The following is a 27,986-nucleotide window of genomic DNA, read 5'->3' on the forward strand; positions in this document are numbered from 1 at the left end:
TCTTTCTTTCTTTTTTTTTGCTAATTTGGCATCTGCTAAGGTTTTTTTATGCCAATTTGGAGCTTAGCTAATATTTTAGCAACATGCTAACGTTTTTAGCTAATTTGAAATTTACTGAGGTTTAGAACTTAGCTTAACATTAGCAACGGGCTAACTTTTTGACTAATTTAGTCTGCTTACAAAGGAATTTTAGGCTATTTTGGAGTTTAGTTGGTAGCCAATTTAAGCGACGAGCTAGCTTTTTTGGCTAATTTGGAATCTAGCTCATATTTAAGGAACACATTAAATATTTTTACAAAATTGTATTAAGCAATTTTACTACAAACTTTTCAGAGATTTAGTTAAACGTTAGCACTCTTTCATAGCTCTTTAATTAAATTTGCAGTCTTTTAGCAAATTTGACATTTAGCAAATTGCTCTTGATTTTCAGCAAATCCCTTTAGAAAGTAAATAGCTTCACCAAGTGAGCAAAAAGCATTCACACTATCGCAGCTAATGGAACTTTTCTAGTAGAGGTTTAATTTGATAAAGGTTTATCTTGTTTTTGGAAAATAATCAGTAAAGCTTTTGACCTTCTGTTGTTCCAAAAAGCGGGATAAAAATTCAGGAGATTTGACTTTAGGTCAGAAAACTGCAGCAGAAGATCTTCACTCCGAGATTTGTTGCTAAAGAAGTTTGTCTCTAAAGTCAATCATTAGGATGCTGCAGGAGAAAGAGATGATCTTATAGCATCTGTGGAGCTCCTGACATCTGCAGCAGCTGCTGAAATCTTTCAGCTTCAGCATGAAAGATGAAGGTTTGACTTCCATCAAACTGAAGACCAAAGAACCGACTCTCTCCTGTTTATTATTGACGTATTTGTGTGGATCAGTAAATATTTTTTGTTTTTAAGGCTGGTGTTTCCCTGGCCTCTCGTCTTGCTTCCGTATGCAGATGAGTTGCAGGTTTCTCACAAACTTGGATCTTCTGAGGGATGAGGCTCCGCCCCCTTTGTGTGTGTGTTATTTAAGTCCTTTCTCTCCAGCTGACCGCCTGATTCCACATCAAACCTGCAGCTGAAGAAACAGTCCGTAAGGCTGAGCGAATCGTTTAACCAGATTAACTTTACAAACTTCATCTGGTAAGACTTTTAGTGACTAACTAATAACTTTTTTTAAATTGTTGACTAGTGTTTTTAGATTGTCTGATATTTTTGTAAACTGGTTTTCTGGCTAGTTAGTAGTTTATCATCCTATGTTGATGATAATTAATTGATTAATTGGTTTTATCAGAAGACTGATTTTTTTATTATCAGTGTTTCACCGACTGATTCTGTCACTTGCTGCCTGCTGATTGTGTTGTCTGTTAAGCTTTTTAGTGTCTGATTAACTGTTTGATTTTTTTGTCTTTTTATGTCTAAACGGATGAACTGAGTTCAAATATTTTGCTGCCTGATTCATTTACTGACTGGTTTCAATCAGACTAGTTGGAAGAAAAACTCAAATGTTTGGAATTAACGTAGAGATGAAGAAACTGTTCATCTGATGGTGGTGTGCGTTTGTTTGTTTGTTTGTTTGTTTGTTTGTTTTGGGGGGGTCATCTCATGAAGCGACCATCCAAACATCTCAGCTGATCTTGTTCTTGTTTTCAGTCTCTGAACTCCAGGAGCTGAAATGAGTCACTTTTATGTTTTGCTCACAGGTACGTTTCTAAAAGGAGGGGGTGGAGTTATGATGAAATTACATTAATGCTTTTTCCTTAAAGATTTATTTAATTCTATTTAAAACATATAGAGAGAAATTTTAACTTATTTAATTGTTTATGTATATATTTTAAATTTCTGTTTCATTATAATTTTCGTTGAATTGTTTATTTCAAATTATTTATTTCCCCTCTTTAAAAAACGTTTGTTTTTTTTTATTTCAGTTTTATTTATTTATATTTAATTTGATATTACAGAGCTGATGTGCCTTTAGGGGCCCCATATTATAAAAGCATATTATATACATATAGTGTTAATTCATTGTTTTTTTCTAATTCTAAAAATATTTTTGCTTGTTTTACAGAGGAATTTTAAGCTATTAAATTCAAAAAAACGTTTTTAACAATTAAAATGTATTTATCTTTTTCTTTAAATGTTTTCTTTAATTTAAGGACTGTTTTAGTAAGTCATTTTTTATGTTTCATCTTTATTTTAACTAAAAGCAATATTTTAATTGATTATTAGTTGATACTTTTAATTCTATTAACTTAATTTTGTTCATGTGGGAAATTAAAATTAACTTTTTTTTTGAATTGTTTTATTTAAATCTACATTTTTTTCTTAAATAAGTTTATTTTTTCAGTAAATCTGGTTCACTTTATTTTTATATGATCAAAATTATTTTATTTGAATTTCAATAGTTTTAATTAGTTTATTTTTATTCTATAATTCTTTTTTAGTTTTGACATAAAAATTTTTATTAAAATAAAAATATAGTTTTATTGAAATATATTGTTTAATTAGTATTTTCTTCTATTTTTAATATTTTAATTAAAGGATTTATTTCTTTGCCAAAGTTTTTTTCAGTAAACCCATTAAAAATCTTTATTTATATTTTTTTGCTTTGCTGAACTTCCACCACATGATTTTTTATATATTTTTTTAAGTCCAGACTGTTCTTGGTGGAGAACCTCCTGATTCTGTCAGATCTTCTGAAGTTTTCTCTCAGATGTCTGGATCAGTGAGGGACGGGTTCAATCTGTGTGTTGGTTTAAAGTAAAATGTGAGCAGACTCTTAAAGTTCTCGCAGTAATCGGGACGTTTTTGTGCGGTTCTTCATCTTCAGGGTTCCTCGTCTTCATCTCTCCTCTGGAATCAGGATCTTCAGGTGAGCAGAAACTTCTGTTTTCATAACTTGATCCTCACAGGAGTGAAACGTTTGACCATCAGCCAGAAACCCCTCTGATGGGGGGCGTGGTCTGTCAGATGCAGATCCGGTGGCGTGTGAGACTCGAGGATCGGACCTGGAGCTGGATGACGTGGTGGTGCTGTGTCCTGCGGGCTGCAGGCGGACCAGGATGTCGGTGTTTGGGACGGGCCTGTATGCTGCTGTGTCGTCCGTCTGTGGAGCTGCTCTGCACAGGTAACCCCCCCTAGAAAACCCCAAACCAGGTTCTGATCCTCTCCCTGCATGTTCAGACTGAACTTTGACCATGTCTTGTCCTGCAGGGGGGCTCTGGGTCCGTCTGGGGGTCCCGTTAGAGTCCTGAAACAACGGGGGCAGCACAGCTACTCGAGCTCCTTCGCCAACGGGATCCAGTCCCTGAGCCTGTCCCACTGGACCTCCTCCTTCAGCCTGTCCAGTAGGTGGAGTCCAGTCTGGAACCGGACGTTCACGAGTCTCTGATGAAGAGCAGAGATTCTCTGATGTTTCAAACTTTCAACATTTTGAGGTCGTTTTGTGTTGTTTTTGTGCCACCAGAGAACATGAACCCTCCTCTGGAGTTCACCGCTGAGACCCGGACCACAGCTCTGGCTGCAGATGCACCACCAGGTGAGTCCAGGAGTTCAGGGTTTCACTTGAATATTTAGTCAAATTCAGTTGTTTGAACTTTTCTTTCTAAAACCAGAATTCTCCAAATGTGTGTTCTGTGTTGCAGCAAAGAAAACCTTGAAGAAACCTTCGCCAGTGAAGAAGGTCCAAACAGGTGGAAACAAAGGTGAGCTGCAGGTTCAGCCACAGGTTCAGGACCCAGCTTTGAGTTTCCTCGTTTCTTCTTGGTAGACTGTCAGCTGGACATCGCCGTGGTGATGGACAGCAGCAGAAACATCGGGCAGCGCAGGTTCAACCTGCAGAAGAACTTTGTTGCCAAACTGGCGGCCACGTTGAGAGTCGGAGCTTCAGGACCGCATGTGGGTCTGGTCCAGGCCAGGTAGGTCTCACACAGACGTCGTCGTGTTTTTGATGGAGTTTTCTCTTGAACGCCGTTCGTCTCTGTGATTTGTGTCGGAGCAGTGACTCCCCAAAGACAGAGTTTGTGTTGAGCAGCTACACTCAGCCCAAAGAACTGCTGTTTGCCATCAAAGAGTTGACCTTCCTGGGAGGGGACACCAACACAGGTGAGCCCCACACCTGTCCTGAGAGTCTTTTTACTGTATTAGTCAGAACTGTCAAAGGAACTCTGGATTTGGAAGCTTGTCCAGTTCGTGTAATTCTGTCCTGATTGTTCCCTAAATTCAGCTTTCTTACCGAAACCTTAAGCGACAAATTCACTCCGATTACCAACCCCAAAACTCCGCAAAATTTACAAGCAAATCGTACCCGATGAAAAATAAATTCTGACCTAATAAATGACAGCCCCCTAAAAATGATGACATCACATTAGGAGAAATTGTCAGAAAAAAGGGGAGGGTGTGCAAAAAGCTCTGACGGAGTATTAGGGTCTAAAGTCATATTATTTACGACTTTCAATCTCACGAATGTACGAATTTTAATTTCACAAATCCATAATTTTTTTCTTGTAAATTTAAGATTTAAATCTCATCAAATTAAGACTTTTTAATCTCACAAATATACAAGTTTTTTTTCTTGTAAATTCACGATTTTTAATTTAGTAAATGAATGACTTTTAATCTCATAAATATACGATTTTTAATCATGTAATAATTTACAAGTTTTTTTCTTATAAATTTACGACTTTTAATCTCATAAATGTACGAATCTTAATCTTGTACATTTACAAGTTTTTTTTGTATATTTACGACTTAAAATTTCGTAAATGTATGACTTTTAATCTCATAAATGTACGAGAAAAATAAAATAAATAAAGCCTATAATTTTAAAGTAATAAACACGACTTTATTCTCATAATTCAACAGTTACAACTTTTTTCTTGTAAATCTCGTAAGTCATAATTTGAAGAAAAGAATGTTTGTAAACTGGCCCTAACATTCGTCGTAAAAACCGTTTAGGGGCTCAAAAAGAGATATCTCAAAATCCACTGAAAATCGTTTCAAAAGGAAAAGGAAATTTCGTTATTATTATGGGATGGCTGCAGGACATATAGCCTGGCAGCCATTTTGTGGCAATTCGTGAAATTTGTCGATTTCCACATTTTCTCACGAAGAAAACTTTTGTTCTAAAGATCTTAATGAAATTTTACACACCCACCACCAGGTTAGGTCTACAACCACAACTGAAGTTTGTTGACCTTTGACCTTAAGAAATCCCCTTTGGTATCTCCTCAGGGATTTTAATCTATCATCTCCTAAATCTTTGAACATTATTGGAAAGCTACTTGGGAAAAAATGTTGGAATTCAAAGTTGTAGATTGTTGATGGATGGGTAAATAACTGGTTATGGCTCTAACTAAGAATTGTAATGTGGTTCTACTTTGATAAACTAAAGTCCAACTTTTGATCTTCAGGTGACCTTTGTTGATGAACGGAACACAAACAGAAAAAGTGGAATCATCTGCATGATGTGTGAACTGATTCTGGTTCCTAAATCAGATTTTTCTTTTCATTCATCCGTTCAGGTAAAGCCATCCTCCACACGGCAGAAACCTTCTTCACCCAGGACAACGGCATGAGGCGGGGTCACCCCCGGGTCATGGTGGTGTTGATCGACGGCTGGCCGTCCGATGATGTGGAACAGGCGGCCATCTTGGCCCGAGAGAGCGGAATCAACGTGTTTTTGGTGTCTGTAGCCAAACCGGCCGCCGAGGAGCTCAGCATGGTGGCAGACAGAGACTTCATGAAAAAGGTTCATCAGAGACTCGGAGATCTTCTACTGACGAAGCTTCAGTTTTGTTCTCCAGGCTTGTGAAGTTTCTTCTTGTCCTTCTGCAGGCGGTGTGCAAAGATAACGGTTTCTTCAGTTACTCCGTCCCCAGCTGGTTCAGCACCACCAAACATGCCAGATCTCTCGTGCAGAGACTCTGCTCTCTGGACAGTCTCCTCTGCAGTAAGAGTCTGTCATGGTTTCCATCCGAACGCCTTCTACCTCCATGCTCTAGGGGGCAGTGCAGATGTATTTGTTGTAGCTGGAGCTAACACAACAAAACCTCCCAAATGTATCATTTTAAACTTTAAAATATTTCAGAGACCTGACCTTAGATATTAGGGGTAGTACTGTTAATTTATAAAATGATCAGTCAGTATCATAATTTGTGTTGGTAATATGATTCATAGTCGATTTTTGTTAATTTTGAGTGATCTGATTCACTGTGGATTACAGATCTCATTCACGGTGGTCTCTCATCCAGTTCCAGTTTGTGATTTTGATCTTAAAACTGACCGAAGTCACAGTTTTAAGATCAAAATTTCCTAAATTACAAACAAAATGTCACGTTTTATGAAGTTTTAAGAATAAAACTTCATAATTTTCAATTAAAATATTTAATATTTGCTTTCAAAAACTTTTTTTTTGGTTCTGTTTGACCACGTTTTGCCTTTCTGGTCCATTTTTCTTTGAGTAGAACCCAGAAAAAACGGCAAAGACAAAAAAAAAAATCAGTATTTCTTTCTGTCAGTGTAACGACCAGCATTTCTAAAATTAATTTTGTTATTATTATGACTTACATATGAACTATACATTTTATACATGTTGAAATAGAAATCAAAACCAGCATTTTTTTCATGAATAATTTTGATTTTTACTTTGGACAAAAGCAAACATGAGTTATTGAAAATAGGACAACCTGTGAAAATGAACAGTGAGTCATCATTTCTTTCATTACTTACTAAGCTAATCCAAAAACACTGTTGTGCAGCAGAAGATAATGTGTTTTATTTTTTTAAAAACACATATTTAAAACATTTTCCTCTAAAAAAAAAAGATAAAGCTTTTTTATATTGTGCTCCGGAGGAACAAAGGCCTGTTTAGTGTAAAGTCAGCAGATAAACTTTACAGTTTATTTTATGGTTTCAGAAGATCCTCAGCCATAATTCACAAATTTGACTTAATAAAGCCTAATTTATGCCAATTGAAAGCATTAATTATTTGATTGATTGTTTATTTAAGACAGGGACGGCATATATTGATAAAACATTTAAAAATGCAAACATACAAGATGATTGAAATGTTTAAAAATGAAATTTTCTTCCGTCATTGAGGCTAAATTTAGGAGCCTGTTTGGCGTTTGAGCCGCGAAAGCAGACGCCATGTTAGATAAATATGACGATTTGATTGGATAAAATCTAGACCAATCAGCAGCTGTTTGGTGGCACAAATGTCACTAAAGTGAAATTTATGAACACAAAATCAAAGATGGGAGAAAGTGAGATGAAAGACAAGACATCTAAAACATTTTTGTTGTAAACGCAAAAATATTTTTGAAGACAAGCTTTTTTTAAAGCAAATATTTAATGTTTTAATTAGAAAATTATGAAATTTTATACTTAAAGCTTTGTTTGCAATTTAGGACATTTGATCTCAAAACTTTCGCTCTTTGGGCCAAAGATCGGTCCATAAAAATGGATCCAGAGCATCTTTATCCCAAACCTCCTCCTGTGTGACTCCAAGAGAAATACCCGGTACTACTGCAGATTCATTGTATTTCTTCACGATAATCAAGAGTAAATTAAATCTGTGTACAAACAAACAAGTAAACAAGAATGAACGTCAAATCCATTCACATTTTAGCTTCATAAAGTTCCGTTTTTCCACATCAAAATAACCCAAATGATTAATTCAGTAATTATTTGATGAGATACATAAAGTTACTGTCAACATGCTTCATTTCCGAACTCATTATTGGATGGTGGGAAACATTTATCTTTCCTGTTGAATCCATATGGGATCAGACATGTTAGGAGGACCCATCACGCAGCTGAATGTGTTGTTTTTATATTCCTTTAATACCTGTAAACGTGTCTGACTGGTGATCCCACCTGTGTCCAGGTAAAACCTGCTACAACTCCGTGAACATCGGCTTCCTCATCGACGGCTCGTCCAGCGTCGGGCTGGATAACTTCAGGATGGTTCTGGACTTTCTGGCAGGAATCGCTCAAAGCTTTGACATCTCTGACGTCGGAGCTCATGTCGGTGAGCTTCAGAGTCCTGTCAGACCAGAACTTTTGGAGTTCTGATGGAGGTCTGACGGACTGTGGTGGTGCTGCAGGTGCGGTCCAGTTCACCTACGATCAGAGGCTGGAGTTCGGTTTGTTTGACTACTCCACCAAGGAGGACACCATGAAGGCCCTGAGAGGAATCTCCTACATGAGTGGAGGAACGGCCACCGGATCGGCTATCAGCTACGCCACCCAGAACCTGTTCAGGTAACACCAGAGACGTTATAGAATAAAACATACCAAGTAAAAAGAGGAGATCCAGCATTTTGCAACTTGCCTGAGTTTGTCTTGAGAGATTCTTTTGAAGTTTGAACCTGCAAACACAAACAGAAAGTTCTCCTGCAAACATTTTTATTTGTTTACCGTCACTTAGATCTCAGAAAAACATCACTCCTAATATAAAACTGTTTCCAGATGAACGCTTTGAAGATTTACTCAAAGGTATATCAGCAAATGCTAACAAAGTTGAGCTTTTCTATCACAATCACATCATCAGCAAACATGAGAACCTTCACTGATCAAAGCTGAATTTCTCTTTTGGCTTCAACAAAAATCCCCAAATTATCCAGTAGAATTTGAGACAGAGAGACCTACAAGAGAGCAAGAAACCTCACCTTCCTGCTGCCTTCTTCCCCTTAGCAAAAAGTAGGACCCTTGAAGTTTATTTTATGAAGTAAACTTGAATATAGCAAGTATACCGTAGACCAGGTACGTGTATCGTAGGAAATATACTCACTTAATAGTTTTTAAGACTAAATTATAGCATTTTAGATTAAAATATGTATGCAAAAAGTAATCTTAAAGTACACTACCTCACTTTTAATAGACTAAGTATACTTAAAGTACACTAACTAGACTAGTTTTGCTAAGAGACACCATCCATTAAGAGTTATTTTGTCACTTTGGTAAACCAACATGAAACATTCTAACTCAACTCCATAACCTCACACAACCAGGGACCAGATCCTGATCCGGGTTCTTTTTTGATCCACACCAGATCTGTGTTGCTTGTTTGGAGCTCCTTTGATCACTAAAATGATTCATATTTTATTTAACAGAAAATATAACAAGAACAAAGTTAAGAAATGGTTTAGGAGGAAGTTTGTATGTTTGTTTCTTCCACAGAAATGCTAGGCGGGGTCACGATTTTCTCGTTGTGGTGACAGACGGCCAATCGTACGACGACATCACGGGTCCAGCGATGGCGGCGCAGAGACAAGGTAAGGAGATGATGGAACTGAAGGTTTTTAGGGACTTCAAACCCAGTGTAGTGACATCCTCAGTCAGATTTACAAACATGTGAACCCGACAGAGCAGCTTATTCACCATTTGATTGACAACAGTTAAAGAGTTTAAAGTTTCATTTCAAGTATTTTTGTATACAAAGTGTAGCATAGGAAAAAAATCACAAAAATTGTTATTATTGATTTATTTTTACTTATAAATGAAGTCTGTGCGCTGCTACTTCTAAAGAAACATCAATAATTTGTTTGTAGAAGTCTTCCTTTTCTATCTTCAGTTCTAAAAGTCTCTCCTCCATTTAGAAAGTGATGCTAAACAATATTAAAGAATATCTGGACGTCTGCACTTGACTTACTATCGCTAATTCAATTATTCTTTAGCCGCGGTGTCATATTCTGTAGGCTCACCAGCGCCCTCTGCCTTAAGGCAGGCGTACTGCGAGCCTCACCTAGTGTACTTCTAAAGCGCATTTTTAGCAGATAAAAAGACTAAATGAGTCACAAATAATGTCATCAGACAGATGACGAGAAGTAAAAATATTAGGTAATAAAAAAAGCATTTTTTTTTTATGTTAAAAATACTGAATTAGTAAAGAGCATGCGTCAGCTACAGTTCCAGTCAGTGCTGCTGCTGCCTCACCTGCTGCTGCCTCACCTGCTGCTTCCTCTCGTATTTGAACAGGACGTTTGGAAATTACCTTTTTTTTTAAACAAAGAAATGTTGAAAACCCACACAATTTTTTAAATCATAGAAGTGTCTAAAATATTAGCTTTTTTTAATTTATTTTTATTTAGAGTATTTATCTTATTTAATTTATAGATTTAAGTTATACTTGTGTGAAGGCTTAGTAAACATTCACACTGTTCTCCGTGTCCTTTCCATAAATTTTTCAGCACGTAAAAACTCACTTTCAGTGATTTCAGCAATCTTGGTATCAAAACGTTCAGCTTGTTCAGGACATTACAGATTGTATTTTTGGTATTAATAAGCGTTATAGTTTTGAAATATTGAGCAAAATATGCAAAAAAAAAAAAAAAAGTCTTAAGTCAAATTTTAAGGTAACAACAAATCTTTAAATGTATTCATGGGCTATGTTTTAATCTTTCAAAGTAATTTTAAACAAAATTGGAGTTTAGTTAATATGTTAGCAACATGCTAACGTTTTTGGCTAATTTGTTATCTAATGAGTTTTTTTATAGGCTTTAAAGTTTAGCTAATATGTTAGCAACATGCTAACGTTTTTGGCTAATTTGTATTTTTATAGGCTTTAAAGTTTAGCTAATATTTTAGCAGCAGGCTAACGTTTTTGACTAACCTAACTTACAAAGGAATTTTCAGCTATTTTGCAGTTTAGCTAGTATTTAAGCAATGTGCTAGCTTTTTTGGGTAATCTGGCATCTACTGAGGTTTTTATATGCTAATTTGGAGTTTAGCTTCTATTTTACCAGCATAACCTTTTTGAATCATTTAGTTTACTGACGAATTTTAGGCTATTTTGGAGTTTAGTTAGCTAGGAACGAGCTAGGTTTTTGTTTTTGGCTAATTTGGCATCTACTAGGTTTTTTGGGCTAATTAACTCATATTAAAGCAACACAAATATTTTTTGCAAAATTGTAGTATTTAGTATAATTGTGTAGTATTTAGTATTAGGGATTTTTAAGCAATTTATTACAACTTTTTCAGAAATTTAGGTCAACTTAAATACATTTTGCAGAAAGTTTTTACATTTTTTAGCAAAAAGCTTCAGCATCTTTAGCGACTACTTTCAGCAAAAAGTATTCCCACTAGCATTATCGCAGGTAATGCAACTTTCCTCGTTTGCTGTGCCTCACCTGCCTCTCCCGACTGCACGTCAATACTTCAATCACATTGAAGAATTAAAAAGCAAAAACGTAAAACTTGTTTAGACTTCAGGACTTGAACTTGGGGTGTTCAAGAATGTTTCCTCGATGGAATGAATAAAAAAGACTTGAATGTGTTTTATTTATATTTTTTTCACTATTTCATTTGCAGTAAGATTTATTTATGTCTCTACTTGTTGTTTTTAAGTGTTAAATTAACAATCCAGTTTTGAAAATAAGTCTAAAGACTGGAGACTTAATCTGGAATGTTTTTGACTGTGAATCTTGAAACTTGAATTAAGTGTTTTAAACACCTTAAGATTTGTACACGTTAAAACTACTTTTATGTGTTCTATTCTTATGATCTTAATGCACATTTACATGAATTTTTTCATGCTTCTTGATGACAATTAATCATTCTATTCTGTTTATAATTAAAAGTAATTAGTTCTGATGTGTTTCTGGAAAAGTCTTTTAAAGTAAAGTGGAGGAGCCATCATGGTTGGTTGTTAGTTCTCACACCTGTCGACCCAGACCAGTAATAAGAACTGATATTCATGTCGATGGTCGATCCTTAGGCATCACCATCTTCTCGGTGGGCGTGGCCTGGGCACCCCAGGATGACCTCAGAGCGATGTCATCAGAGCCAAAAGATCGCCACACCTTGTTCAGCCGAGAGTTCACCGGCCTTCTGGACTTCATCCCGCTCATGGTTCGATCCATCTGCCAGGACTTCATGGAGAGCAGCGAGATTCGGCCGTGAGCCTCAGACCAGAAGATTTTTCTGACCAGGACTGAACGCCGCTGGTCCTGGAGACACGCAGAAGACGCCACAGCGACTGAGGAATGACTCCAGCATGAGCTGTTTTAGGAGAACCCGTGAACTTTGATAGATGGGCTTTTTTTAATCTTTACAGACGATCATTGATCTCTCAGGACCCTGAAGGCCACATCTTTGATTTTCTTCAGCTTTTCTTCCAGACGCTGATCTAACAAAATGCATTGATTGAAATACATTTCATGTTTGCCTTTACATCTCAGTGATCGATTCCTCTTTAAAAATCTCAAATTAACCTGTTGACCTCGAACGCACCAGAATAAAAAAAAAACAGAACCTTTTATTTTCTAGATATATGTTCGTTTCTGTGTCTATCCCATGCAGCTGCATCTATCAGTTCTGCTCGATATTCTCAAATCTTCTCAGTTTCAACATTTTTAAAAAATCTTTTTAAATTGTGGATCATTGAGCTTCAGGTTTGGTTGAATTCCATCATTTACATCGACGTACAGAGAACTTCATGATTCTGCACAAATCCTGAAGCTGTAAAAAGAAGCCCACACCACTAGCACTCCACCCCCATGCTGTCCCCTTTATTTGGGACATATTTGGGTTTTTTTCTGTAGAATAAACTTCATACGTCCAAGTTAATGTACATTACTCAAATCATTTTTGATGTTTTCTCTGTTGATTTTAAAATCTTAATGAATAAAAAGTTGTGCTGGAATGACAATAAATGAGTTGACGAGCAGTAAAGTGTTCATGTACACCATTTAATAATTATCATAGACATTTTATATACATTTGAACAGCTGAACTGCATGGTGAGTCTTTAAAGTTTGTTCATACTTTATAAACAAAAGTCCAAACCTGCAAATGAGCAGAACTTTAATGTTTCACTTTTTTTTTTGGGAAGACTAGAAAAAAAACTGTCTGGTATCACTCATGCAAACACAAACAGGACGGAGGTACCGAGTTGATCTTAGCGTTGCTGAAATGGGTTTTATCCACCGAAGTTAAAAAAAAAAAAGTAAACAAAAACATCAAACTGGGTCAGAACAAACAACACTGTAGAGAGCGGCTCTCAGCCAATCAGGCGGCAGCTTCTGCTGGAGCGCAAACGTGCCACTTCCTGAGCGGCAGAATAAAAGCCTCCATGATTTCATGAGCTGGAGCCGCAGGAAGAAATGAAGAAGGCGGGAAAATTCTCCTCACCTGGAGTCCAGGTGACGGTTAGTGAATCATTACAGTTCATGACGGCTTTTGAAAATCTTTAAACGTCGACGTTTTGTTTTGATAAAAATATTTGTGATATTTCCGCGACTGGTGCCTCGTGTTCTCCTTCAGAACCTTCAATAAAAACCATGTCCTCGTTGACACCACGTCTCCAATCTGGATGGCGGCGAGCATTCAGAGTCGCTGTGCAATGGCAGGTGGGCGGGGTTTGTGAGCGCCAGGATGTTTGGAGAAAAAGAAAAACAAAAATCCTCCTCGCTCCTGGTTATGTTTGTATAAAAGGACTATAAAAACTAGATTTATCTCACACAAATAAAATTATGTAACTACAGTAACGCTGATCATGTGACTCTCTCGCTCTTTATATATCACTAGGCGTTAAACGAAGGGCTCTGATTGGCCCGTCCCGGGCTGACACGCCTCCTCCCCCATCCGCAGCTTCTGTTCCTTTTGTCGTCTCTGCATTCAAACGGCTTAAAAACTGTACAAACGTTAAAAAATTAGTTTGTGGTGTTTGTTTTCCTAAAGCTTTCGTACAGATGTAGGAAAAACCTGAAGCTGAGAGAAACCGCGGCGACTTCGAACAGGAGATGATCCGGCGGGTCCAGACCGGGAAAAATCCCCCCCAGAACCGGCGTTCTGCTGCTCAGAACCTCAACGTTTGGGTTAATACTTACTGAAAAACATCAAACTTCAGGAAGAATTTCAGCTTAAAAATCTGTCAAACGGGATTCGAACGTTCCAGCCTCTGATGCACAGCCACGCTGAGAGCAAACGAAAGACTTCTGCCAAACTGGAGCTGGAGGGATTTTTCCTTCAAGCTGGAGAGGGGAGGAGTCTGTGGGAACGGCGCCCCCTGCAGGTGTTTCAGCAGCTGTCAGTCAGATGCAGGTGGGACTCGTGGCTCCGCCCCTTTGGATAGGTGTTCTATACCTCCTGTTCTTCAGTTTTACCGTTTCTTCTGCGCTCAGGAACCTGAATCTGGGCGGAGATCGCCAGTTTCCGTCTTCCTCGACTCCTCCCCCTTTACACGTAGACCCTGGCGAGGGCGTCGGCGCCAGCGGAGGCGATGTAGGCCTTGGAGGGGTGGAAGGTGACGTCGTAGATGGCCTCCTCGCTCTTCTTCCGGTGGGCGGTGATCTCCTGGACGCAGGTTTTGCTGTCCAGGTTCCACAGACGCAGCGAGCAGTCGTGACCTGAGACGGAGGCGAGAACGGTCACGCTCTGATGACGTCACAGAAGCGAGCGCTGTACGGAGATGCTCGGAGACTTACTGCCTGAGATCAGATAGATGCCGTTGGGATCTACAGCCAGACTGGTCACGGCGTCCAGGTGAGCCACCATGGCGTGGATGAGTTTACCTGCAGGAAGGTCAAACGGGTTCAACAGACTGCAGCTCACAACACAGGAAACCCGATTTAACAGTTTTTGTTAGCGTTTCTGTCAGAACCAAAGTTCAGGAAGCTCAACTTTGATCTGAAACTGAAAACACCAAATTATTTTTAAAGAAATAAACTGAACAAACTCATCAAAAACAAGAGAAGAGGCTCGCAGCTTTTAGAGTAATAAAAAATCTATTATTAACAAAATTTATAGCATTATCTGTGATAATGCTAGTGTGAAAGCTGAAAATTCGCTAAAATATTAGCTAAATGCTAAACTAGCCTAAAAAACTGGGAAAATGTCTATTTAAAAAAGCCAAAGTCTTTAGCTTAAAGGTAAATAAATATTTAAGCTCCAAATAAGCCTAAAGAACTGAAGGAAAGTCTATCATAGCCAAAACAGAAACTTGAAGCTAAATGCAAAATTAGCCAAAAATTACCCCAGTAGTTTCCAAATTAGCGAAATACGCTAGCATGTAGCTAATACATTAGCCATATTAAAAAATGGCCTAAAAACACAATAAATGCCAAAATAGCTAGTGTGAAGCTAAAATATGATCTTAATGTTAAATTGGCCCAAAAAACTGGGAAAGTGTCCAATTGAGACAAAGCCGCTAGCTTAAAGCTAAAATAACAGGTTCCAAATTAGCCTAAAAACCTGAAAGAAAGTCTAACTACGCCAAAACAGCTATCATAAAGCGAAAATATGGCTAAATGCCTAATTAGTTAAAAATGACCCCAGTACTTTCCAGATTAGCCAAAGAAGCTACCAAGTAGCTAAAATATTAGCTAAATCAAAAATGGCCTAAATCCTCAGAAAATGCCAAAATAGCTGGAAGCTAGTGTGAAGCTGAAATATTAGCTAGATGCTAAATTGGCTTAAATACCTGGGAAAATGTCAAATTAAGCCCAAGCCACTAGCTTAAAGCAAAAATAATTGTTAAGATCCAAACTAACCTAAAAAAACTGAAATAAAGTCTAATGTAGCAAAAAATAGCTATCACAAAGCTAAAATATGGCTAAATGCCCAATTAGCCTGAAAATACCCATGTAATTAACACATTTGACAAAAAGCTAGCATGTAGCTAAAATACTAGCTAATAAAAAATGGCCTAAATAAATATCAGTAAATAGCTAAATAGCAAGAAAATAGCTAAAATGTAGCTAAAATATTAGCTAAATCAAAAATAGGAGATAAAACCTCAGTAAATATCAAAATAGCTGAAAGTTTGATTGATTTGGCTTATTTATAGCAAGAAAGACCTAGCATTATGCTAATATAACGGCTAAATACCAAAATAGTTAAAGAAAAAAATAAAAGAAACAGTGGATGCCAAAACAGCTAGCATGTTGCTAAAATGTTTGAAAACTCCAAAGTTTTCCCCAAAAAACCTCAGTAGATGCAAATTTAGCCAAAACTGCTAGCATGTAGCGAAGGTATTAGCTAAACTCAGGCTCAGGTATGCAGTCGTAATCACAAGCTAAAAACAATCATCTTAAATGTATCTGCTGTAAAACAAAGTATTGTTCACATCCGTGTTTTTGAATGACTTATGGCGTGAACTGGTTTGTGTTTATTCCCATAATTATGATTTAATGGAAACAGTGTGATTATGAAATCCACTTTTTTTGACATTTCTAGAATTTTGATAAAGTTTTGCACATATAAACCAGCTACTGTTGAGATACGTACGGTGGCCCTGAAGTCCAAATCACAGCAATGAAAAAAACAATTACTCAACGCAAAAACCTCTTTCGGATCACAATTAAAAAAGCAAATCAAAGAACAAAAATAACATTGCTTAAAAAACAAAATAAAAAAAAATAAAAAATTCCATGAACCTAAACTGAAAAGAACCCCAAAAAGCAACAAAAAAAAAAAGAAATTTGGAAAACAAAAGTAATTTCCAGAAATAAAAAAAACCTAAAAAATGAATAAAGAGGAAATGTTAGGTTTTCTGAGAGTTCACTGATTGGATGATGTTTGGGTTTAAAGAGGACAGAGGGATGTGGAAAAATATTGATCAATCGCTGAACTTTTGCAGTGGGCGTGGCCAGAAGTTTACAGAAATATCTTGTCATGTGAATTAAACTTCCAGTTGAAAAGGTGAACAAATGCCACCATCAATCAGTGATGTCCCATCATACCAACCTTTTTCAGATTCTTTTCAGACATTTAATTTGGATTTCTGGAAATTACATTTATTTCCAAAACATTAGCTTTTTTAATTACCTTTGTTTTCTGAGACAACCTTACCTGTCTTGTTATCAAAGAACTTGATGTGGCGGTCCTCGTGCGCCGTGATGGTGATGGGCAGCGTGGGATGACTCACCACTTTGTTGATGTGGTTCAGAGACGCGGCGGCTGCAGACAAACGCCAGGTTAACATCAGAGGTTAACATCAGAGAAAACGGACGCCGGCCGGGCGCTGAAGAAGTCACGGAACTTACTGCCGTCTCCCTGCCCCTTCAGCACCACAGCCGTCTGCGAGGTCTCCAGGTCGTAGATGGCCACGTCTCCTCCGTTAAAGGACGCCACCATGTGGGCGGGGTCACAGCCATTGAAGTCCACTGACGTGGGGATGCCGTGTTCTGCACACACAAATTTATGTTGAAGAACTCTGTTTTATTCTGTCCTGCAGCAGTCCTGGACTGAAGAACTAGACTGTTTTCACTTTTTTTTGTTTATATGCCTTTAAGGTAAAAATTTCACCCCAACCTTCTCAAAAATGAGCAAACATTTGTCCACAGCTATGGCTGTTTTAGGATTTATTAAGGTTTTTGGGGCTATTTTGGAGTTTAGCTAAAATTTCAGCTACATGCTAGTTATTTTAGCTAATTTAGGATTTTTTTTTTTGTTTTGTGTTTTCAGCTGGTTTGGAATTTAGCGAATATTTCAGAACCATGTTTGCTCCTTTGGCTAATTTAGGCTTTTTTGTTTGTTGGCTATTTTGGAGTTAAGCTAATATTGAAGCTACATGATAGCTGTTTTGGCTAATATATGATTTCTTCAGTTCTTCTAGGCTAATTTGGAGATCAGCTAATATTTCGGCTGCATGCTAGCTATTTTGGCTAATTTAGGCTTTTTTTCTGAGGTTAATTTGGAGTTTAGCTAATATTTCAGCTACATGCTAGCTAATTTAGGCATTTTTGTTGTTTTTTAAGCTATTTTGGAGTTGAGGTAATATCTCAGCTACATGCTAGTTATTTTGGCTAATTTAGGATTTCTTCAGTTTGTTTAGGTTAATTTTGAGTTTAGCTAATATCTCAGCTACATTCTAGTTGTTTTAGCTAATTTAGGATTTTTTTTTGTTTTGTGTTTAGGCTGGTTTGGAATTTAGCTAATATTTCAGAACCATGTTTGCTCCTTTGGCTAATTTAGGCTTTTTTGTTTGTTGGCTATTTTGGAGTTAAGCTAATATTGAAGCTACATGATAGCTGTTTTGGCTAATATATGATTTCTTCAGTTCTTCTAGGCTAATTTTGAGATCAGCTAATATTTCGTCTGCATGCTAGCTAGTTTGGCTAATTTAGGCTTTTTTTCTGAGGTTAATTTGGAGTTTAGCTAATATTTCAGCTACATGCTAGCTAGTTTAGCTAATTTAGGCATTTTGTTGTTTTTTAAGCTATTTTGGAGTTGAGGTAATATCTCAGCTACATGCTAGTTATTTTGGCTAATTTAGGATTTCTTCAGTTTGTTTAGGTTAATTTTGAGTTTAGCTAATATTTCAGCTACATGCTAGTTATTTTGGCTAATTTAGTTTTTTTTGTTTTGTGTTTAGGCTGGTTTGGAATTTAGCTAATATTTCAGAACCATGTTTGCTCCTTTGGCTAATTGAGGCTTTTTTTGGTTTGCTGGCTATTTTGGAGTTAAGCTAATATTGAAGCTACATGATAGCTGTTTTGGCTAATATATGATTTCTTCAGTTCTTCTAGGCTAATTTTGAGATCAGCTAATATTTCGTCTGCATGCTAGCTAGTTTGGCTAATTTAGGATTTTTTTGTTTTGTTTTTTAGGCTCTTATGGAATTTAGCTAATATTTCAACATCATGCTAGCTGTTTTGGCTAACTAAGGCTTTTTTTCCAGTTTTACGCTAATTTGGCATTTAACTAATATTTTAGCTGGCAATTAGCTTCAGCGATCTCAGCTATAAAATTCAACATTTTCAGCTATCAGTTTCAGCATCCTAAGCGACCAAATTCACCTTACAGCATTCACACTAGCATTATCGCTGATGGAGCTATATGTCAAGGTTTTCAATTCGTTTAAAACCAGTGATGGTTAGATGTGCGTTTTAATTCCACCTTGTGTATGGCCCAATTAGTCGACTAATCGGGAAAAATAATCGTTGATTAGTTGAGTATTAAAATTATTGTTTGTGGCAGGTCTAACCCGGACTAGGGCCCTTTTGTGGCTACATTGTTAGGCAGTAGTCTGAAAGGTTTCTACTAAGTACCTACGCAGGATTAAGCTAATCGTTCGTACCCGACACCAGGTGAAAATGAATCTCGACAAAAAAAAAAAAAGACCTTTAGTACCTTCTACAAATATAAGCTCTTCGATTAATCTCCTCCTAACTCCTCGAGCGTCGTTGTGAAGCTACTCTGACAAAAATATTGGTTTTAAAGTTTGTAGATTTTCACTGCATTAGTTTGCAAAAGTAGTGTTCTCCTGTTGCACACTTTTGACAGAAGATTGTGAACATCTCCTACATGAATCTTTAGCTCAAGCTGAACAAAACAATATGACATACGATATGAACATATTACGAATGTGGGCGTGGCTAACTAAAACCTCCAATTAAAAAGGAAATGCAAATATGTATTTTTGATGATTCATCTAAAAATTACACAGATTTGTTCGTCACCTCCAGGCAACCAAAAATTACAATGGTTGCTATGGAGATAAAGCATCAAAAATGCCGCCATTTTGAAAAAAAGCGTTTTTATTGAATGAGTTTGTAGTGGAGCTCTAGAAGTTGGTCTTTCTTGCTTGAAATAAACCAAATCAATCAACCTTTCAGCTATTTTGACATTTACTGAGGTTTTATCTGCCATTTTAGCTAAAACCTCCTGCACCTCCTCATCGGGGTCTGCAGGAGGTGGGGCGGGTGCTCTGCTCCTCACCCTGGTCTGTGTTGAAAGTGCTGGTGCAGGGCTCTTTGGCCGCCGGGTTCCATAGCTTCACCGTCCCGTCGGCCGAGCAGGAGAGGAGGCGGTTCTTGATGCCGCTGTAAGCCAATCCCCACACGGCATCGGTATGCCCCGCCCACGTGCCTGCCAGGACGCTGGAGTCTGAGGACACATAGAGGACAGATTCGTGAGGGAAGAACCTGAAGGTGTCCAGCTGGGTTTGTGAGCGTGTCGGCTCGTACCGTAGGTATCATACGGGTCGACGTTGGAGCTCGGGATGTTCCACCACTGGATGGTGGAGTCGATGCCGCCGCTGAAACACTGTTCACCGCTGGAGGTCATCGCCAATGACAACACCGGGCCTCTGAAAGAGGAGGCGGCATCGTTCCAGAGATGGTTTGGACGTTTCTCTGGTTACAGTAAAATAGTGCTGCCACAAACGATTATTTTCATAGTCGACTAATCGGGTCATACAAAAAGGTGATGTGAAACACACGTCATTAACTTTAAACTAACTGAAAATGAGATGTATAGCATTTCTTGCGTTAATGCTAGTGTGATTGCTGTAAGCTGAATTTGGCTGCTAAAGATGCTAGTGGTAATAGCTGAAGATACTGAAATCGCTGAAGCCGATAGCCAGCTAAAATATTAGTTAAATGCAAAAACAGCCTAAAAACGAAAAAAAAAAACAAAACAAAACAAAAAAAAGAGACTATGTTAGCCAAAACAGCTAGCATGTAGCAGAAATATTAGCTAAACTCCAAAATAGCCTAAAAAGCTAGCAGAAAACCATTATAACTTTCAACTTTACTACACTCTGACTCCATATTATATTGATTAATGACTAATTGACTATTTTAATAGTCGACTAATAGACTATTGAAATAGTTGATTAGTCGACTAATCCTGGCATCCCTAAGAACAAGTCAGGACATCTCTGTGTCTTCCAGGCGAAGACATTTGAATTCTTTTCTGTTACGGGAGAGTTTGTCGTACGTACTCGTGACCCCTGAAAGTGTAGATGGGCTCCACATCAAACGAGGCACTTCTGGAAAACAGAAGACCAGGTGGTTAGCAGACCAGCAGGTTTTCAGGTGAAGCCTCTCATAGAAAGGTCTCAAGGTGTGTTCTGAAGGGGGCGGAGCTGGTGTACTTTTTGGCGGGGACGGTCTTGGTGAGGTTCCACAGCTTGAGGGTGTGGTCTTCCGACACGCTGACTAGACAAGGTTCCACGGGGTGGAACGCCAAGGCTCGGACGCCGTCGAAGTGGCTCCGCAACGTGTACTTGGGGTTCCACGTCTTCCTGAAGGAAGACTCCTTACTGGAAGAGATCTGGGGGGGTGGGAACATGTGAGAACCATTCTGGGACGGGGGGTCACGTCAAAGCACTCGTGTTAGCAGGACTCTCACATCGTAGCCAAAGTCCACTTCGTCGTTGGTGACGCAGATGTCGGCGAGGTCGCCCAGGCCCAGCATGTTTTCCAGGGCGTCCTCTGAACCCCCCAGCAGGAAGGATTTGCCGCCACTGCTGGGAAATGGCAGCGGCTCTGCTGCAAAGACATAAAACGATCCTTCTGTCATCATCTTTTCTAATAGAATCTGTTTAGTTTCCTTTATGGCGAGCAACATTGGAGCCGTACAGTTCTGATCCAGATTCCAGCTCAGTCGAGGAAAACAAAGACGTTCATGGATCCATTTGTCTGTAAGTGGGGCGGAGCTGGGAATTTGTGGCCCCTCCCACTGTATTTTCTATGTCAAAAATATGATTTTTTTTTTATAAACGGCAGGTTTTCGTCTTCAGCTGATGCACGATTTGAATAAAGAAATACATTTTAAAGTTAAGTCCAAGTCTCATTAGTCATAGCACATCCAGGTGTGTGAAATGTGCTCTTGGCGTTTGACCCCTCCCCTGGGGGAGGGGTGAACTGCAGACACAGCCGCACTCTGAAACCATTTGGTGGTTCAACCCCTTAATGCTGAGTGTCACACAGAGTCCCATTTATACATTCTTTGGTACGACTCTGCCTGGATTTGAACTCACAACCTTCCAGTCTCAGGACGGACACTCTACCACGAGGCCACGGAGTGTTATACATGTCAGAAAAACGACAGAAGAGCGTGTCAAAAATAGGGTTGTCAGATTATTGTATTAATCAATATTAATTTATTGATAACAGACATTTAATCAAAAAGCTGTTGTTTTTTGATGTTCCTGATGCTTCATGAAAGAAAACAAAAAAATAAGGAAAGAAAGGACTATGAATCAATCACGTTCATCCTACTGGGATAAACTGTTTGTCAATATATTTATTATGACACCAATAAGAATATTTTTGGATCGCTCAGAAAAGTTTTGCTTTTGTTCTTTGATGTTTTTAGTCATTGGGACCAGATATTTTATTTTAATTGTTTAAGATTAAAAACAAAATCCCCTTTGGTGGTGTTAAAGTAAAGATGATAGTCTGTTAAAATAATCCACTTTTTAAATTGTATTTTGATTTTTTAATGCACCAAAAACTTACCTCCAAATTAGACTTTTAAAATAATTATATTAAAATGTGCAATAAAAATGATTAACTATTTCAGGTTACAATTAATTCATTTCATGACAGTACTAGTTTAAAACATCATTTTTACTGAATCTTTTCTGGTTTTTTTCTTTTGTTTTAAAATTGAACTTTCCATAATAAATTAGGCTTTTATTGTGAAATCAGACAGGAACAGTAATGGAAGGTTTTGTCTCAAAAATGTAAAACCAGTTTCTCTGCCGTCACATCAGCTCACCCCACTCCGTCCCGTCTCCGGAGCTCCGGGCCTCCCCCGCCCCCTCGCCGTCCTCCGCCGTCACCAGGAAGTCGAACTCCTTCATGACCTCCTCCGTGTCGGCTTCGTCCTCGTTGGCCAAACCCTCGTTCCCCACCTGGAGGGAGGAAGCAGGAGTCAGAGGAGCGCTGGAGTTCTCCTGAGGAGGCGGTCCGGGTCAGAAGCGGACCTTGGTTTTGTGCTTTTTGGCTCTGCGGTGTTTGTCGGCGCCGATGTCGTCCATCAGGTCTCCCTCCTCGTCCTCGTCGCTGTCCTCCGCGTTCTCCAGGAAGTTGAACGTCTCCAGGTCGTCGCTGGGAATCCTGCTCACAGCGACGTGCAGATGAGCTCTGAGACCCTCAACCTGCCGACCTTCGTCCGACCGCCGCCTCACCTCTTCCCGTCTTTGCAGCGCTCCGTCCCGTTGATGAGGTGCTGCAGGTTCTTGTTCTCCACGGCGCCGTTCTGCTCAGACCCCGACAGGCCCAGCAGAGAGCGGACTCTCTGCGTGCGGACGTCCAGGATGGTGTCCGTGTATCCGACTTCCTGGAGGTACCTGAACACAAACGGAGTGAAGTCTCTGCTGGCGCTGAAGCTCCTCGTGAATGTTTTAATGGGAAATGGCGCCACACGTTGATAGGAGGGAGTGGTCAGAAGTGCGTCTTACTGTCTGAGAAGCTGCCGTCCTTGTTTCCACGTCAGCTGACTGTTGGCGGGAACCGCCGACACCTCCGAGTCTTTGGTGTCTGAGGAGGAAACAGATAAATGCAGAGCGTCACTCAGATCCTGCACTGCAAGGACGCCAAAGAACGTCTCCCTGAAAGGTTCCCACGACAGAAGCGTCAGGAATAATTCGCATTTCTCTCAGGTTCTCATAAGAACAATTTCTGATGCAGAACGGCAAAATAAAAGCTGGAAAAGCGAAAACTCTGTACTATTTTCTGACATAAATAACTAGAACAGAGTTGATGCTGCAGCAACAAAACATCTCAGATATAAGCTGTCATAACATTCGATAAGTAGCATTTAATTAATCTCTAGCGTTACCACAAATTATTATTTTAATAGTCTAATTGATCAGAATTTTTTTCCCGATTAGTCGACTAATCGGGTCGTGCATCAAGTGGATGTAAATCACACATCTTAACCATCATTAGCTTTAAACTAACTAAAAACTATAGCATTACCTGCAATAATGCTAATGTGAATGCTATAAGCTGAATTTAGCCGCTAAAGATGCTGAAATTGATAGCTAAAAACGCTGAAGCTAAAAAAAAGCTGAAATATTAGTTAAATGCCAAATTAGCCTAAAAACTTAAAAAAAAAACAAAGTTAGCCATAACAACTAGCATAAACTATAGCTAAATAATAAATTAGTCAAAGAAAAAAAAACGTAAAAAATCATAAATTAGTCGAAACAGCTAGCATGTAGCTGAAATATTAGCTGAACTCCAAAATAGCCTAAAAGACCTTAATTAATGCCGAAATAGTCCATAAAGCTAGCATAGTACCCTTATATCTTTACTACACTCCGTCTCTATATAATATAAAGCAACGACTAAAACTATTAAATTAGTTGTCGACTATTTTAATAGTCGATTAGTCGACTGATAGTGACAGTTCTATCCATCAGGATTTATGAATAAAGAAGAAATGAAACGGAGGAGGATTTCCAGACCTGATTCAAAGCTTGGCATCTTCATCTCTCCTTGGTTCAGCTCCGTTCCATATTTTAACTTGTGATATTTCGCTCTGGAGAAAAGAGAATAAATTATTAGTATTTATTCTTACGGATCAACTTGAAAATCCAAAGTAGTTTCATGCAAACAGACGCCGATCTGATTATTTTTCATTCATTTTTCAGGAGATGTCATCAAAAATATGCCTTAAATTGAATTAATCCTCAAAGTTCTGCAGACTTTCTGAAAAACATGTTTATTTTTCTGACATTTTCAGTCCAGTCTTTTAGCTGATTCTCTTTCTGAAGACTAGAAATTATTCTTACTTTCAATTTTCTATTGAATTAAAGGTGAAATTGCTTAAACATAGCTAACTTAGCATTTTATTTACATTGTTTATTATATTAAAATAAACTGTAAAAATAGACACTTTGATTTTTAAAAATATAAAAACAGTTTCTAAAAAATGAGAAGGGTTTTCATTTAAATCCAAAGCGATGCTCTTTTTAAACCATTTCTACTTTATTCACATCCACATGCATGAATAATTTTTATTAATAAAATAAAGGATTCTCTCTGCATTGTAGCATTACTTATGTTTTAAGGCAAGAAAACTTTCATTTTGGTCTCAAAGGTTAACACTAAAAGGGACAGTTTCTTTTAGGCCAAAACCCATTTAGAGCCGCAAATTTAACCATTTAGAAAAATGAATTTAATTTATGACAATTAAACCATTTGCTTAGAAAATGCAGCTTTCAAATATTCATATTAATTGAAATATAACAGTTTTATATGTATTTTTTTTCATATAATAATTTTAATGTATTTTTTTTACTTTAAACAGCAGAACAAATAAGTTCCTTTCAAAATAAAATACAGCCTGTGTCAAATAAGATTCTCCAGCTGCAAAGATTTAATTGAATTAAAACTGTAAGAAAGTCAGACATGGAATCTGTAACTAAGAAAATCATTTATAAAAACAAAGTTGTGCACAAAATTAAGAATCCAAAATATGAATACAACATTTAATTGTACGTTTAACGTCTGTTTTGAATACGATTTGTCAACTGGAAAACATAAATTCTCTTTTTATTGGATTACTTGGTATTTTTAACACATTTTACTTATTTTTTAATACGTTTTAACCCATGTGAATGATCCAAATCTATCACATTTGATTTAAGCGTATTCTAATAATAATCACCACAAAACGTAATAAACTAAATCAAATCAACAAAAACTACAATGCCTGTGGTTTAGGTGACAAAACGAACACACTGAGATCAGAGCGGGTTCCTACCGTTCCTGTTTTAAAGCGTATTCTAACATCTTGATTCTTCGAACCAGATCGTTCTTCAGGTTCTCCTGGCCCTTCCTCTCTCCCTGCAGGAACGCTATCCGGGCCTGGAAAATCGCAGAACAGACAATTTTAAAAACTTTTTAGTCAACAGAAAAAAATACTTAAAAATAATTCATGTTTTTGATATCAAAAAGATTGCCTGAAATGAATAGAATGTGAGACATATCTTTTTATTACAGGTTTCTGATATGTGATGATGATGATAATTATATCGTGGGAACGAAATAGGTCATGTGACACCTGCATGAATCAGACGCTTCTCCAGGATATGACAGAAAAAGAAAAAAAGAAAAAGGAATGCAAGCACATGAGCGGCTTAGCCCAAATTTACAGCGATGACAAACCAGACAGAGTTCCTGTGAGTCATCGGGAGCTTCCGTACATCCCTGACACAAAAAGCACACATGGGCTGCAGTTATTCGACCCCCCCGGTCCACGTCTCCTCATTAAAACGCCACTGTCCTTACATCAGCATGGCTGTTTAAGACCGATGTTGTCACACCGTCAGCATTTTGCTCTGATCTCATGTAGAGGAGTAAAAAGTGGTTCTGGAAGCTAAAAAATACCATTCAACTGTTGTTTACAGAATTTTTTTAAGCTTTTTGAGGTGGCTGTGTAAACAGTGAAACACTGCCCTCTAGTGGCAAAACTGCAGAACAACAGAAACACTTAAAAATAGAAAAATATTGGAATAAAGTCTAAAAATTGAGAAATAATTCAACAGTTTCAAATAAAATTAATTAAAAAATACATTAATAATATAAAAAACGTAAATACTTTTGTTAATACTAACACAACTTTCCCCCTCTTTACTATAACTCACCGGGACAGATAAATGCACCTCCCACTGCTAGACTCAGTTTTAGGGGAATTTAAATATTCAATTTGAGTTCTCCAAATGGAGCAAAGCAAACGTCATGTTGCCATAGAGATACATGCAGCTTGGTGTGAGAGCCTGAAGTTGGTTCAGGGTCACCTACTTCTATAAATATCTCATTAGACCATCCTTTGGGTTGTGACATCACAGATCGGGTTCAGAGCATCCTCATCCTCCCCATCACCGTCATGGAGACTCAAACTGTGATAAAACTATATTACCACAAGCATTCTTATTGCACTATTGTCGGGGAGTCTGTTTTTAGCTTTTATTTAGATCGCGAATCTTCATCACACAACGATCCATGATGCTGTTTTTTCACAGAAACATCTCCACAGCTGAGATGATACCTTCTAAACTTCATTTGGTGAATTATGAGGTCAGAATTAGTCACACATACTGAGATGAAGCAGCTGGATGCTGCAGACCCAGCACACACCTGATGGACCTGAAGCTCCATAAACATGGAGGAGCTCCAGCTTCTCTCATCAGGAAGTCATTTTTGTTTACAAGCTCTTTACAGGGAGACTTCAAAGGCAAAAAATGACAGCAAATAAACATCTACACTGCAGGAGATCTCACAGGAGGAGCTGTGATAGAAAGGATGCTTCTCTTTGAGCCTTATAGCCACACAGACTGATATGCAAACACATAAAGATACTTTATTCAACTTTAGACCCATAAAAAAAACACCGAAATCACAGGTTTGAATCTGTCAGGCCTCATGTTTAAGGTCGTCTGGCTGTCATCGGCGCGAACATCGATGACCAGCGTCTGTTCAGTTGTCAAACCAGCAGAATAAATGTACCCACGGCGGCTGCAGGCTCCGTGAGCTCCGAGGCTAGCGGCTAATTCCTCCGGCGGAGCTCGCCTCAATCTCCCGGCTGAATAGCAAACCTAAAAACGGGTCTCCTTCGACGGCTTTCGAAAAATGTCAGTGATACTCCAGCCGCTACCTTAAATGTACTTCTATAAATTTCCCAAATAAAGGTTGTTGAAGATTCCCGGTGACTGAACAGCTAACCAGGCTAATGCTAAGCTAGGAGGCTAACCCAGAGCGACGGACTGACCTGGAGTTCGGCCCGCTCCACCTCCCAGTGAGCTCTCTCCATTTCGAACCGGGCCCACTCGTGCTGGATGTAGTGTAGAATCCCGGGGATGGTGTACTGCTGCTGCGGCCGGGCTAGCTCGTCTGTCTGCTGAGGCACCATGACCGTTCCGATGGGAGGTCCGGGGTTGCTCCCGTGCTGCTGCAGCGGCGGCGGCCGCGGGGAGGCCGCTCCTCCTCCGCCTGGGTGTTCGTCCATGATTCGGTTTTTGTTCGAACGTGAGGCGCCGTTTGTATTTAATGATTATTTAACCGGTTTCCCAAAAAAAGTGCGCCGAAGGCTTCGCGCGTCTCCGCCGGGTACTTGCCGCGCTGGCACCGCCGCCGTGAGAGAGGCCGGCTGCCCCTGAGCGCTTAGCGGAGAGCGGCGACTTGAAGGCGGTGTTTACGTGTGAGTCTAACCGGCCGCCATCACTGCTGTCCGCCTGGATGTGACGGCTGTGAGGGGGAATCCTGCCGCGCTGCATGCCGGGAAATCCATACACATATTTAGACCATAGACTGTATATAAA

The 27,986-nt window shown here is 38.6% G+C and overlaps 2 protein-coding genes across 6 annotated transcripts; one reads left to right on the forward strand and one right to left on the reverse strand.

Moving 5' to 3' along the window:
- coch (coagulation factor C homolog, cochlin (Limulus polyphemus)) lies at positions 1–12,937 on the forward strand. Of its 5 annotated transcripts, none has more exons than XM_024259528.2 (15): positions 1–1,120; positions 1,631–1,680; positions 2,808–2,849; positions 2,916–3,104; positions 3,191–3,324; positions 3,444–3,515; positions 3,622–3,681; positions 3,747–3,894; positions 3,978–4,081; positions 5,500–5,726; positions 5,813–5,927; positions 7,866–8,009; positions 8,086–8,242; positions 9,161–9,255; positions 11,697–12,937. In XM_024259528.2, exons 4-15 carry the CDS (start codon positions 3,040–3,042, stop codon positions 11,879–11,881), a joined length of 1,506 nt encoding a protein of 501 aa, XP_024115296.1. In that variant the 5' UTR covers positions 1–1,120; positions 1,631–1,680; positions 2,808–2,849; positions 2,916–3,039; the 3' UTR covers positions 11,882–12,937. The 5 variants fall into 5 exon arrangements, with proteins under 5 accessions (XP_024115296.1, XP_024115131.1, XP_036065793.1 ...); XM_024259363.2 differs by having other exon boundaries at positions 2,948–3,104; XM_036209900.1 differs by having other exon boundaries at positions 1–1,070; positions 2,948–3,104.
- Positions 12,649–27,951, reverse strand: strn3 (striatin, calmodulin binding protein 3). Its single transcript, XM_024259136.2, has 16 exons — positions 27,437–27,951; positions 25,430–25,533; positions 24,129–24,202; positions 23,118–23,196; positions 22,845–23,006; positions 22,641–22,773; positions 22,433–22,568; positions 21,059–21,198; positions 20,802–20,980; positions 20,649–20,696; positions 19,891–20,012; positions 19,643–19,810; positions 16,966–17,106; positions 16,772–16,879; positions 14,407–14,493; positions 12,649–14,328 (listed from the first exon to the last, which is right to left on the reverse strand). Exons 1-16 carry the CDS (start codon positions 27,671–27,673, stop codon positions 14,159–14,161), a joined length of 2,088 nt encoding a protein of 695 aa, XP_024114904.1. The 5' UTR covers positions 27,674–27,951; the 3' UTR covers positions 12,649–14,158.
- Positions 27,952–27,986: the final 35 nt, after the last annotated feature.

Source organism: Oryzias melastigma, linkage group LG22 (genome assembly GCF_002922805.2).
Source record: "Oryzias melastigma strain HK-1 linkage group LG22, ASM292280v2, whole genome shotgun sequence".
NCBI lineage: Eukaryota > Metazoa > Chordata > Actinopteri > Beloniformes > Adrianichthyidae > Oryzias > Oryzias melastigma.

Bases quoted from the DNA above. Each gene is read 5' to 3' on its own strand.
- coch (XM_024259363.2), top strand. From the start codon at position 1,653: ATGAGTCACTTTTATGTTTTGCTCACAG. The intron at 3,325-3,443 runs GTAGGTGGAGTC...TTGTGCCACCAG, and splicing joins CTCCTCCTTCAGCCTGTCCA to AGAACATGAACCCTCCTCTG. The intron at 5,727-5,812 runs GTTCATCAGAGA...GTCCTTCTGCAG, and splicing joins ACAGAGACTTCATGAAAAAG to GCGGTGTGCAAAGATAACGG.
- strn3 (XM_024259136.2), bottom strand. From the start codon at position 27,673: ATGGACGAACACCCAGGCGGAGGAGGAGCGGCCTCCCCGCGGCCGCCG. The intron at 23,197-24,128 runs GTCTGGAAATCC...TTTCCTCCTCAG, and splicing joins GATGCCAAGCTTTGAATCAG to ACACCAAAGACTCGGAGGTG. The intron at 21,199-22,432 runs GTGAGCTGATGT...ATGTCTTTGCAG, and splicing joins CGGAGACGGGACGGAGTGGG to CAGAGCCGCTGCCATTTCCC.